This window comes from Copadichromis virginalis, linkage group LG19 (assembly GCF_057382275.1).
Source record: "Copadichromis virginalis isolate Kocher_CV1m ecotype Utaka linkage group LG19, C_Virginalis_male_GT1.1, whole genome shotgun sequence".
Taxonomy (NCBI): domain Eukaryota; kingdom Metazoa; phylum Chordata; class Actinopteri; order Cichliformes; family Cichlidae; genus Copadichromis; species Copadichromis virginalis.
The window spans coordinates 13,949,575-13,961,631 of NC_140636.1; the positions used below are offsets into that span (position 1 = coordinate 13,949,575).

The 12,057-nt window shown below is 42.6% G+C and overlaps 2 protein-coding genes across 2 annotated transcripts; both read right to left on the minus strand.

The window, feature by feature from the left end:
- Positions 1-444: 444 nt before the first annotated feature.
- Positions 445-7,039, minus strand: ccr6b (chemokine (C-C motif) receptor 6b). Its single transcript, XM_085441202.1, has 2 exons — positions 6,857-7,039; positions 445-2,281 (listed from the first exon to the last, which is right to left on the minus strand). The coding sequence occupies exon 2, from the start codon at positions 2,270-2,272 to the stop codon at positions 1,169-1,171; it is 1,104 nt and encodes a 367-aa protein (XP_085297328.1). The 5' UTR covers positions 2,273-2,281; positions 6,857-7,039; the 3' UTR covers positions 445-1,168.
- Positions 7,040-9,135: 2,096 nt separating this feature from the next.
- LOC146685750 (interferon-inducible GTPase 5-like) lies at positions 9,136-11,554 on the minus strand. The gene is made up of 3 exons (XM_085442027.1): positions 11,452-11,554; positions 10,515-11,080; positions 9,136-10,414 (listed from the first exon to the last, which is right to left on the minus strand). The coding sequence occupies exons 2-3, from the start codon at positions 11,077-11,079 to the stop codon at positions 9,792-9,794; spliced, it is 1,188 nt and encodes a 395-aa protein (XP_085298153.1). The 5' UTR covers position 11,080; positions 11,452-11,554; the 3' UTR covers positions 9,136-9,791.
- Positions 11,555-12,057: the final 503 nt, after the last annotated feature.

Below are 12,057 nucleotides of genomic sequence, written 5' to 3' on the forward strand. Positions count from 1 at the left end.
ACCTGCGCAGAGGTCCCTGTCCTCCACAGCAGGCTGCAGGAGCATGAAACAGCTGGATTATTGAGCACACTATCTGTGCTCGTGTCTGTAGCCTGTGAAACCTCTGCTTATCAGCACATCTGAGAAAGTCATTGTTGGAAACTGCACACGGTGTCACAATCTGCTGCCACACTTCTCTTTTCACTGTTAATCTGATCTACATCTAGTTTTCCCATCTTCCTGTTTCTCCAAAGCCCAGTTTAGCTGTGGTGTTCCCCAGAGCCCCGTGCTCGGCCCACTGCTCTGCTCGGGTTACCCACTTCCTCTCAGACATGATACTCAGAACTGTACGATGATATCTATCCACAGAGAAACCACGCACACAATATCTTAAAAATACATTTTAGTCTGCAAACTTTTGGCACATCCAGTTAAATTAATAATTAATATTGATTAAAACCCTGATATTTTCATACAGTTTTATTCAGATAATGCAAAAACAAAACAAAACACAGGTCTACAAAATGCCAAATATTAAAAACAGCAGGGCAGGTGTACAGCATGCTTCAAGAAAAGAAGATGAGGTTCAAGTGACAGTTATGGGAAGATCCAGAAAATGAAGAAGTTTAGCTTCTTATCTTTAAAAACAGCAGATTTAATCATCATACACAAAAAAGAAGCTCCTGCTGGTGACACGAGAACAGGAATAAACGCCTCGACTGTAATACCAAATTATTCCAACAGGGCGCTTCATTCTCAGATTGCAGGATTATGTGTTTACATGTTCATGTCACAGAAAACCGACCTCGATGTCCCAAACATCCAAACCTGCCCGTTAAAAAAAGTACATTATGTTTAGTTCAGTTAGAGATGCAGTTTATAGCATCAAACTTCATTAGCAAAGAGTACAGTTGCAACCTGCACGACACAGTTACTTCTAAATCACAAGAACAATACGTGAAGTCAAAGCGTGAGATTCTGCTGCTGTGTTTTTAGTTTGATGGATAATAAGCTGCTGTGGTCACCTGTGTTTCTGAGGACAGCTGTTGGACTTGATGTCCAGTTTTGTGTCATATAAACTGGATGCAGTAGATGAGAACATCTCACAGTCTCTATGATTAAAGCACAGTTTCATAGCAAAGCTTGAGAGCGATGAGCGCCAGACTGATTTCCCTTTATAGCTGAAGTGTTAAGCGCTGAATGACGACATGTTGTTGGAGCCTTCCGACAACTTCAGCCCTGACACGCAGATCTCGGACGTGCCACGTGACGAGCGAGCGGTGTAGATGTACCTTTTGCTGAAGCACCAGAGGTCCAGCATGATCTGGCGGAAGTGGTTCCTGAACTTGACCCCGACGAAGGCGTAGAGGAAGGGATTGAGACAGCAGTGCAGGTAAGCGACGGTCCTGCAGATGTTGAGAAATTTGAGTTTAAGGTTCTCGGCGTCGCAGCTCCTCTGCTTGAACAGAGACAGCATGTGGATCAGCAGGGTCACGTTGTACGGAAGATGGCAGACGATGAAGACAGCAACGACCGCCAACACCACCCGGACGGCCTTGTGCCGCTGGTTGCTCTGCGCCCTCAGCAGCGTGTAGATGATGCAGGAGTAGCAGAACGCCATCATGCACAGTGGCAGCAGGAAGCCAACAGCCATCTGGAGGCTGGGTACCAGCAGCTTCACGAGCGCCGCAGTTTCAGTCTGGTTGAAAGACATCTGACACATCACGGTGACGCGGTCAGACCCCGGGGAGTTATCTTCAGAGGGTTCAGTGTAGATGAGCGTGGGGAGAGTTAACGCCACTGCAAACACCCAAACCGCCAAGCAGATCAGGCGGCTGTAGACGAGGGCACGGGAGCGCGTCCCAAAGGAGCGCGTCGCCCGAACAATCGCGATGTACCGATCGCAGCTGATACAGGCGAGCAGCAGCATGCCGCTGTAGAGGTTAATGCTGTAGGACGACCGGAGCACCTTACAGGCCACCCTGCCCATCGACCAATCGTGCTGCTCGTTGTATATGACGAACGGAAGTGTAGCCACGAAGATCAGGTCGGCCACGGCCATGTTGAAGAGGTAGACGTCCGTCATGGTCTTGGTTCTCTTGTAGAAGCTGTAAGTCACCATCACCAGGACGTTGCCAATCAGGCCGAATCCGCAGATGATGGAGTGGATCAAAGTCTGGGTGATGACCTCACTGGCGTCAGGATCCATGATGCAGAAGCCGTCGTCATCGATATATGTCTCAGTACCGTTGTCATAGTCACCGAATGTCGCGTTTGCAGGACTCTCCGTCATGTTTGCGACCTGGAGAAGAAAAGAAACATGATGAGTGAAGCACTGACTGGAGACATTTGCAGAAGGACCTGAAACACGCTGTCAGTGAAGCTTTGATCATGTGATGTTGTTCAGGTTGAGCAATGAGAAAAGAGACTTCAGAGAGGATCTCCGGCCTCCATTGTTCCCAGTAGATCTGACGTGTTATTTAATGCTCCACCGCTCACAGAAACCAGACGTTGTACATTGTAAAAAACGCTTGTTTATAAAGAATTAAAACACATAAATTGTGAATGTTTCCTGAAAGCTGTCCAGCTGCTGCGCTGCCTGGGTTCGCCGTCCTGGAGCCGACCTTTCTCGTGTCTTTGGGTCAGTCATGTTGACATCAAGGATCCCTCCAGCGTGAAGTGTCTGACGTGCTACATGAGCTGAAGCCGCGGCGTCTGCTTCCACCAGTCAGTGAAGGTCTCGCAGTCACATGTGGGTGTTTTGGTCTGTGCCTCTAATAGCTTCCTGTTTCTCCACGTATCCACGTAAAGCCGCCACAGCAGCTCCGACCTTAAACTTCAGCACAGTGTCTTTGGTGGTTTTTGTGTTCCTGTCTGCTCTGTGCCACATAACGATCTCTTCTCCAGATGAGTCTGTCTCATCCATTTAACAGCAAACTCAGCAGAACGAGTCTGAGACGCAGATGCAAAAGTTTCAGGACACTGAAGTTGTAAAAGTTTACACACCGCCTGATTTCTAAATGTATGATCGTGTGACGAATAATATTGTAATAATAATTTTTAATATTGAACCAATTTTAATTTGAATCAGATCCTTTGATTTGAAGGAAAACTTTGTAACATCAGTTGTGTTGGGTAGTTTGTGATGTGATTCTCACAAACAGCTGAATTACTGTGATTTCTGTCCTGATCTAAAGCTGCAGTTTTACTTCCAGATGTAGAAATCTGTGGTGCCAAAAAAAAAGCCAAAATTAATCATCTGTGTGATGACACCAAAGGAAAGCCCTGTGCCATCATTAGAAAGCAGGTTTGACCTCTGACAGACCACTGCGCTGTCTGATGAAAGAAGATATGAAGAGTTCAGCACCAACAATACAAATCAATCCAGCACAGCGTGCACCCTGCACACACCGGGGGTTGAGACTCCTCACACCTTTTCTGGTGGTTTCAGAAAATAAACCATCGTTCTGTGTCAGCTGTTCCTCTGGTTATGAATGACCCACTTTCAGCCCGAGGCGACGCCTGCACAGGTACGCCGTGCTTTGTGCTTCGCTTAGAAAATGATCCGATTGTTATCAGAGGGCATCTCAGATGTAATGAGGTCAAAAAACAAACACTAAGAGCCAAACTGAAGTGAGAAAATCACAAAAAAGGGAGTGCAGAGGCTTTGTGTCTGCAGAACTGCACTTTTTTGCATTGTTCAAACACAAACGAAGATTCTCTGAATCAGATTCTGATTTCTGAAGAAGCCGGCGAGCTCTAACCTCCAGTCCGGATAACATTTCATTCACTCGTTAATTTATTTATTTGTCAATAAAACTATGCTGTCGGATGAGAAGTTAAAATCGGTCTAGATGCAGACAAACCAAATATAATGATGTCAAATCCAAACAGTCAGAATCTTCACAGACTGGCTTTTACTGCTGAGTTTAACTGTTTAGTATTTAGTATTTATTTATTTATTGTCATTGTCAGAGAACAATGAAATTGTTGGGTCAATTTTAGAGTTTTTATGCTTCATTTCAGTTTGTGGCTGTGAGGTCGTCACATCTGTGGCTGTAAAACTGTTTCAGAGCTCGTTTGAATCATTACTAACATAAAAAACAAGATCAGATTTATTATTGTTATTGTTGAGAATCAGAGGAACTAACGTGATGAGCTAAACGTGTGGATAAAATGTAACAGTTTCAGATTCACTGAATCTAGATTTTATCACCTCGCTGTTAAATTTTGTGCTTTTTCCAGGAGAAATCTTTAAACTATTTTTAGTAAAAAAAATAAATTTTGAAGTTTTTTTTTTTTTAATAAAGCATTTTTACTTGAGATCAAACCAGGCCACACGTGGGCCGTGACCTACAGACAGTGTGTCACCTTGATGAGATTAAAGTACCTCATTTGACCTTCTTTGAAATCCTTTCGCAGAATTAAATCATCTAAGACTTCAAACGTCACTTCTTAAACACGACGACTCAGAACTGTTCACAGTTTTTCTGATCTGAGCTGATATAAAGCAGCGAGGGTGGGAGAGTGTGAGAGGCAGAGGAGGATGAAGGGAGGAAGATGGAGGGCAGCGCGTACAGACAGTCCTAACCCATATAAAAAGCAGAGGACATGCAAAGTGTGAGATTTAAATGTCTCACTTTTGATGCATTCATGAACGTGGGTCTGTGCAAGGATCCGTCTGCAGGCTTTGAAGCTGTTTCCCACATGAGCTCGTTCATTGTGTCTTTGAACAACGTGTGATTACAAAGCTGCTAAAATACAGATAATTAAACAGGAAAAGTTTCATTTTTAGTTCCTCTCCACCAACAGTAGTGTTTGAGTTAAACATGCCTGTAACAAAAATAAGCCCACACAACAACAACAACAACAACAACAACAACAATAATTATTATTATTAATCCCAGAAATTACATGAAATGAAAACTAAAACTTATAAAGCAACTAAATCAAAAAAATCTGTTTAAATTTAACTAAAAAAAATCCAACATGATAATAATTCTGCTTGTTCAGCTGTTTATAATGAAAACAGCAGGAAACGGAGAGAGCTGACCTTCAAAGTAAAAACTTTTAAGCAGCATTAATAATTAATATTATGTGTTGTTTCTTTGTTAAATTTTAATTCATTGATCTGAGGAGACTCCTGTGGGTCCTGAGGTCAGGGCCCAGCAGTCACTGGGACGCCGGCTCACATATTTCACACCTTTTCACGCTTCCCACCAAATTAAAATGCTATGTTTAACACATGAAGCTTTACATGGACATGATAATAATAATATTTAAGTGTGGGCTGAGTGTGCCGGTGCTCTGGTTTCCTCCTGCAGGCCACAGACTTGCATGTAGGGTTAATTAGTGGCTGTAAATTAGCTGCAGGTGTGACTCGTCTGTAATCTGAGGTCCAGCTCTGCTTTTACTTCACGTGTTTGTAGAATTGCTGTAACACGTTTCTGTAGCTGCGTTAACAATGAAGCCTCTGCAGCGCCGTCATTAGTCTGACTGACTGTGTCTGTCTCCTAATGTGTGGTTTGCCAATAAGACAGTTTTGGTGCATTGGTGAGGTTTGAAAGTTGAGTTTGGGGTTTAGAGATTTGAGTCACAGCAGTTGTGGAAAAACCATCAAAGCAGATAGAAACGAGGGATGGAAAGAGTTTGGGCGAGCGAGAAGGCGTCAGTTATTTCACATGAAATCAGAGCGCGATGGATCCGTACGAGAGGAGGAAGCATCAGGACAACTTAATGTTCCAGTCACTTGTCCTCGTTTGCTTTTCCCTCACACAGCATTCGTGCTTCTTATAATTATGATAGATGACACAAAAAAACAAGGTCATGGCTCCTCCCACCCGAACGCCTCAGAATCTTTTTTTTTAGGTACATTAACTCGTTTTTTTAATGAAGCATTATTATTATTGTTTTAATGAAACATTGCTACACTTTACTTTCATACTGTGGATGTTTTCTGAGTTCCAGGCCCTGAAATCCACAGCCAGTGGGTTCAGATTTAAGCATTGAAAAAAAATTCCAGCATTTTTTAACAATGTCACAAATCCATCAGATGTTCACATGAAATGTTCAAAGCTGAGAAACACATTGAAGCTCTGTTTAAAAACCAAAGTGTTGGAGCCACAAGAGTCCAGAGCTACAGATGGTTTTCGCTGACAGGCCGTGAGCATCGGTATAAATAAACTGCAGCGGTTTGATATCTGTGACACAGAGGAGCAGAAACCAACCTCAGTGTCCTAATGTTTGATCTGTTTCTGATAAATCACAGTGCATTCTGGGTAAACCTTCGAGGCTCGTATTAGCATGTGGAGCAGGTAGCAGTCAGATTAATCTGTATTTGACCCCACGATCGTCTTAATTACGTGATTACCTGATATGTATCGTTCTGTTTCTGGAATGAGGAGGCAGGACATGGATGCTGTTTTCACAGCTTTGAGGAAACACATTTAAGTTCTGAGTAAATGGACCCTGCAGCGCCGCGATAAAGACACAAACAAGAACTTGAACTTCTTTAAAAACCTGCCGTGAGGAACAAATGTGACAGGCTGATATTGCTCTCACTTTACCTCTTTCAGTTCTCACTACCCTCAGTGAGGCTGTTATTAATGAGAAAGGCAGTAAAGAAAAGACAACACCTTTCTAAAAATGCAAACTGGGAACAAACAGGGTTTCATGTTTTTGCAGAACTGGCAGTTCTCCAAATATGAAATAATATCTGTGAAAGGCATTTTATCCTTTAAAGTCTGATCATTTCTTTAAAACTTTAAAATTAATTCTGTGTTGCATCTAAACAAACGTTTCTTTAGATGCAGCACAGTGAAAACAGACACACTAAAATCACAATGCAGTGAGACAGTAAAGTGTAGAGCATGCATACCTTGCAGAGCGTTCTCCCTGAGCCGATATTTTTCTGACTCCTGACAGAGCGGCGGCTCTTTAACAGCTCCTCGCTCTGTGTGGGTAAGAAGACAGTGATGGCACCACAAAGAACAAAACCTCAAAGCAGGCGCAGTCAAAGCCACGTTCTCTCGGGCTCGATGACTGTGAAAAGCTCCTCTGATCTTCGCACTCACACGGAGCTTCCTTATCTGATGGTTTGATCAGCAAAGCCGTCACCAGCCGCGTGGGGACGTTCTCCCTACGCGATTTACCCGCCCCCACAAAGGTCACGTCTGACACGAAGGATTTCTCTTTTTTGTGGGAAACTGTAACATTTGATTTGCTGGCTTTATTTAAAAATGCTAATCTGTTGCCTTAAAACAAACAAACAACAACTTTAGAGTTATGAGATACATTAGTTAAATAAACCCGGCCTAGATTTGGAAGGAGAACCCACAATATTTGCATTGTGTGTCATCCGTGTGCTCCATACACCGCACTGTTACAGTAACACCAGTGACAGTGGTTTGTTACAGTAATAGTAAAAATAAAGTACACCTTTCCTCTATTCTGAGGCCTTTACATATCAGGGAATCATGAAATTCATCCTTTATCAAACACAGCAAGAACGATCTTCTTTGGACAGACGAGACCAGCGTGCAGATGTTTGCAGCACCAGGCCTGATGTGAGTCATAAATCCTGTGTACATCAAAGTAGTATTTACTCATCTGTGAGGTCGTCTGTTCCACAGCTACAACTGGGACCAAACTGGGACCAAACAATCAACAGAACAATGATCCCACACAGAGGAAATCTAAAAAGCATTTCTGGGATTTTTATTAGTTATTTATTAACAGCATTATCAGTGGAAAACAGGTAAATGTACAAATAAATACTGGATACCAAATCAAACATCCAGAAGAATCCAAGTTTCTTTCTTTCTGTATTTTTAATACAGTTTTACATAATATAACATGTTATACTTTATTTAATAAAATAAATTCCATTCAAAATAACAGTTAATAAGTAAATAAACTTCAAAACATTTGAGGTTTTTGCAGGAAGTTTGCCTCCATCTCTGTTGTTTTCTAACTTTGAACAGAAACTGATGATGTCAGACGTCAGCTGCAGGTTTTCTGGGAGTTTGAGAGCAAAGCTGAACTTTATTTCTCTGTATTTACGGGATAATATCTGAGACAACAATCAGAGATTGCTCCACAAAGCACCAAGTTCACCAAACTCTAACTTTTAACTCAGAGTTTCCAGTTTCACAGAAACGCATGTAGGTGACAGGACAGATTCACTGTGGCAACGGGTAAACAACGAGCAGAGCTTCAGGGAACTGAGGAAGATGAAGACGATCAATGTGGGGCATCATCATCACTCAGTCACCATCTGGCCAACTTGTAGATTATAGATAAAACTGCAGTTCTGCCAAATTTCACATCTGAGTTTTAAATCCAAAGATTCAGCTTCACAGGGATGAAGAGCAGGTGGAAAAAACTGGAGATAATAATACGAATCAAACAGATGAGGCCGAGTTTACTGACAGACCTGTGATATTAATGTCAGTCAGATATTCACAACATCACCTGTGATTATTTTCCATCCCTGTAACTGATCACAACCCAGTAAACGATTGATCACTGATCAGCGTGTGCTCTGTGTTTAGATTTAGATTTCTCTGTGTGAATGTTCACTGCAGTGCGTCTCCTGTTTCCTCTCCTGCTGCTGTTTGTGGCTCCAAAACAAACTGACAGTATTTGGTAGTGAAATGGCGCCACCTCGTGTCTATGCGATGCATTTCACTGACGTCACAGCCAGTTCAAGTTCATCCTTCCTGTCTTTGTTACAGGTGATGAGGCTGTCATCGAAGGACTCAGGATACATCTGATGGCTGCAGTCTGTTCTGTTATTTCCTAGATGCGTTAGTATTCTCCACCATTAATCCTCATTCTGTTTTGTGCATAACGTAAATCTACACCACAGAGTCAAGGTATCTAATATTGCGTCCACCCTGCACCCTGTACATGCACACAGGTGGACGACGTCTTATGCAGAAGGTGCACTCTGAAACAGACAGGAGACTGTAAGGTGGAGTCAGGTGGAAGCTGAAGAAGGAGGAGACAGCCTCTGGGTGGTGTAGAAGAGTATCAGATGACTGAAGTGCTGAGGTAAGTTATAAATGATATAGTGGCTGACCTACACACTAACACTGATGTTTATTTATCAATAACATTTTATTAATAATAAACAGGTGTGATGGTGATAAGTAATATAATTCATATCGTTATTATTTGTGTTGTAGTTTCTCACTTTGGCCACCAGAGGGCAGTGAACACTCATCACAATCCACAGTCAACAGCAAGTAAAAACATCAAAACAACCCCTGATTCTCACATTACATCAAACAGTCTGTTTAACTCTGGAAGCTATGATGTGAAAATATAATACAGCAAAACAACCAGTTTCATCACAATTTATTCAAACAACAAGACATGTTTGAGTAAAGGTAGAAACAGCTCAGATAAATTAAGTTCAGTGAAGTCCCTACAAATCAGAGAAAACCCCAACAATCAGACATCACTCTATGACAAAAGACCTGGTGACAGAGGGAAGGAAAAACTGCCTTTAACAGGAAGGAGACCCAGGAAGTTCAGCCATCTGCCGCAACTAGTTGAAGCTGGGTCATCGTATCTCCTGATGTCCTGAGGAAGCACTTACACAAAGGAAAAAACATGACAATGACTCAGACTTCTACACTTTACACAGTTCATATCTGAATAATATGATGATGTTTGTTTCTGTATGTATGTGATGATGAGAAAAGTTTGAGTGTGTGAAGCTGACCAGCTGTGCAAGGAGACTGGTTTACTGAGTTTCATGTGTAAATCCCAGTTTCACCGAGTTTCATTGCCTTTTCCTTTCACGCTCAGACCAGAGCCTTATTTAACACCTTCTGAGCGTCTTCAGCGAGCTGGTTGAGGATAAAGTTCAGAACTCTGTAGGTTGTGACGAAGGAGAGGCTCATGGCTACCGGGATTCCCACTATCGGAATGAATCTGGATACTTCCTCTGCTCCAATTAATCCAGCTGCTCCTCCAAGTTGGGCGAACACCTTCAGGAAGAGCTCTTTAGTAATTTCCTTCGCAGCCACTGGTGAAATGATGACATCACGCAGCTCAGTGTATGACACAGCTGTTCTGATAGCGAGTCTCTTCAGAGATTGGACATCGAGACCAAACGCATGTACAAAATGTGTGACAGCACCAATGAGCACAGCAACATCAACAGCAACAGAAAGCCCAGGAACGGGAACAGCTGCAGCAGCTGCAGACAGAGTGGCCAAGAGGTATAAGTGTACCTTTAAAGCCTTTTTCTTCTTGCTGATGACGTCGGGGTTGACGTTGGGCATGACATACAGCAGAGTGTCTCTCTTATCTTTGGGAAGCTCTGTCTCTAAGGTCTCTTGTAAGAGAGAGAAGTCGTACTTGTGGAGCTGAAAACTCGACATTAGGAAGACTCGTGGAGACTCGATGCCCAAGTCTTTGAGTCCTGCGTCACAGAGGAAACATGTCAACACCATCAGATTCATACAAATAAAAAACGATTAAAAACGAGATTTAAATGATTTTGAAAACTCGACCTCACTCACGTTGAACGCAGTCGTCTCTGATTTTTGTGAGAGTTTTCTCTTTGCTGGAGTCGGAAACACTTTCCTCGGCTCGGATATCGTTGTCAATCTTTGAGCGAACAAAGTAGAAATTTTTCTTCATCTTCTGAATCTTCTGAGCGAGTTTCACGTCATTTTCTCTGAAGCGAGTGTCTGAGATGATGAGGAAGAAGTCATACTTGTCAAACCCAACAAGCTTCAGGTATTTCCTTGCTGGGAAGTCTTTGGTTCCGATTCCAGGAAGATCCCATAAAGTGACGTTGGGATTATCTGGATGGGGGTACGGTGTGACCTCCGACGTCGTTTCTGTGACACCAGTAGGAGCAGCTCCCTCGTCTCTGTTCTTTATCCCCCTGAAGGCATTAATAAAGGTGGATTTACCTGCACCACTTTCTCCTGTGATGGCGATATTTAACGAGACATTGGTTTGCTTTTCTAAATATTCTTTAATCCTTTTTGCTGCTCCGGCCGTGTCGTTGTTCTTCAGGGCTTCTTTAACTCCAGGAATTTGTTCTGGGCACGAATCATCTGGATCCTCCATGCTCATCCTGACAGAAAGAAAAACATAAAGACTTTTATTTTGGAATGCAGACATATACTATTGATAATCAGTAATGTTACTGACGGCACACGGACACAGCACATGTGGGCAGTAAGTGATTAAAGGTAAAACGTTAAATGTCGGTAAAAGACGTGTTTATAAGAGAAAACACTGAGGCCACCAAAGTCTCTTCCTGGGGTTTGTTGAGTATTTTTACATCCAACATTAACATTAATTTACAAATAATATCTTTCTATAAACCTGAAACTTTTCCTTTTCCTTGACTTGAAAAAATAATTTGTGCTTATTCTCATTCTTGTTCTGATAGGACAGCAAACCTGTCACTTAACTAAGTTTAAGGTAACAGCAGGTACTCACTGGATTCTTCGTACTGTTGACACACACACAGCTGGATCAGCAACAACAGCGATCGGTGCTTCAGTTTGTTCTCACCTGGTTGTTATAGAGGTGCAGAACAGGTGAGGGCAGATCCACAGAGAGCGACCAATGAAAATGCTGCAAACTGAACCAACCAGTTGGTTTTTACTCTTTTTTTTAACTGCAGGGCCCTATTTCAGGAAGCCGGTTTAGTGCAAACTCTGAGTAAGTATACCCTGAGTTAACGAAAACTCTGGGTTTTCGGTTTCACAAAGCGAGTTTAGATTAATTCTGAGTGAGTTACTATGACGACACACTCCGTGAAGCTAACCTGCCCCCTAGCAGGTTAGCTTCAACTAACCCTGACTTTCTCCGCCTCTTTGTCGGAAACCTGACTGTAGGAAGTGTCAGACATGGCGTGCCCCTTCCTTGAATAGCCAGTAGATGTTGAAGCCCAAATTCTCCGCAGAGCTCTCCACCGGGAGAGAGTGATTAGAGCGCGTTTGGACATTTTATCATTTCCTGATGATTTCCTGTGTGAACGTTACCGTTTTTCAGCACAATCTATAATTTCTTTGAATAACATCCTCAGGCCTAATATTGCTC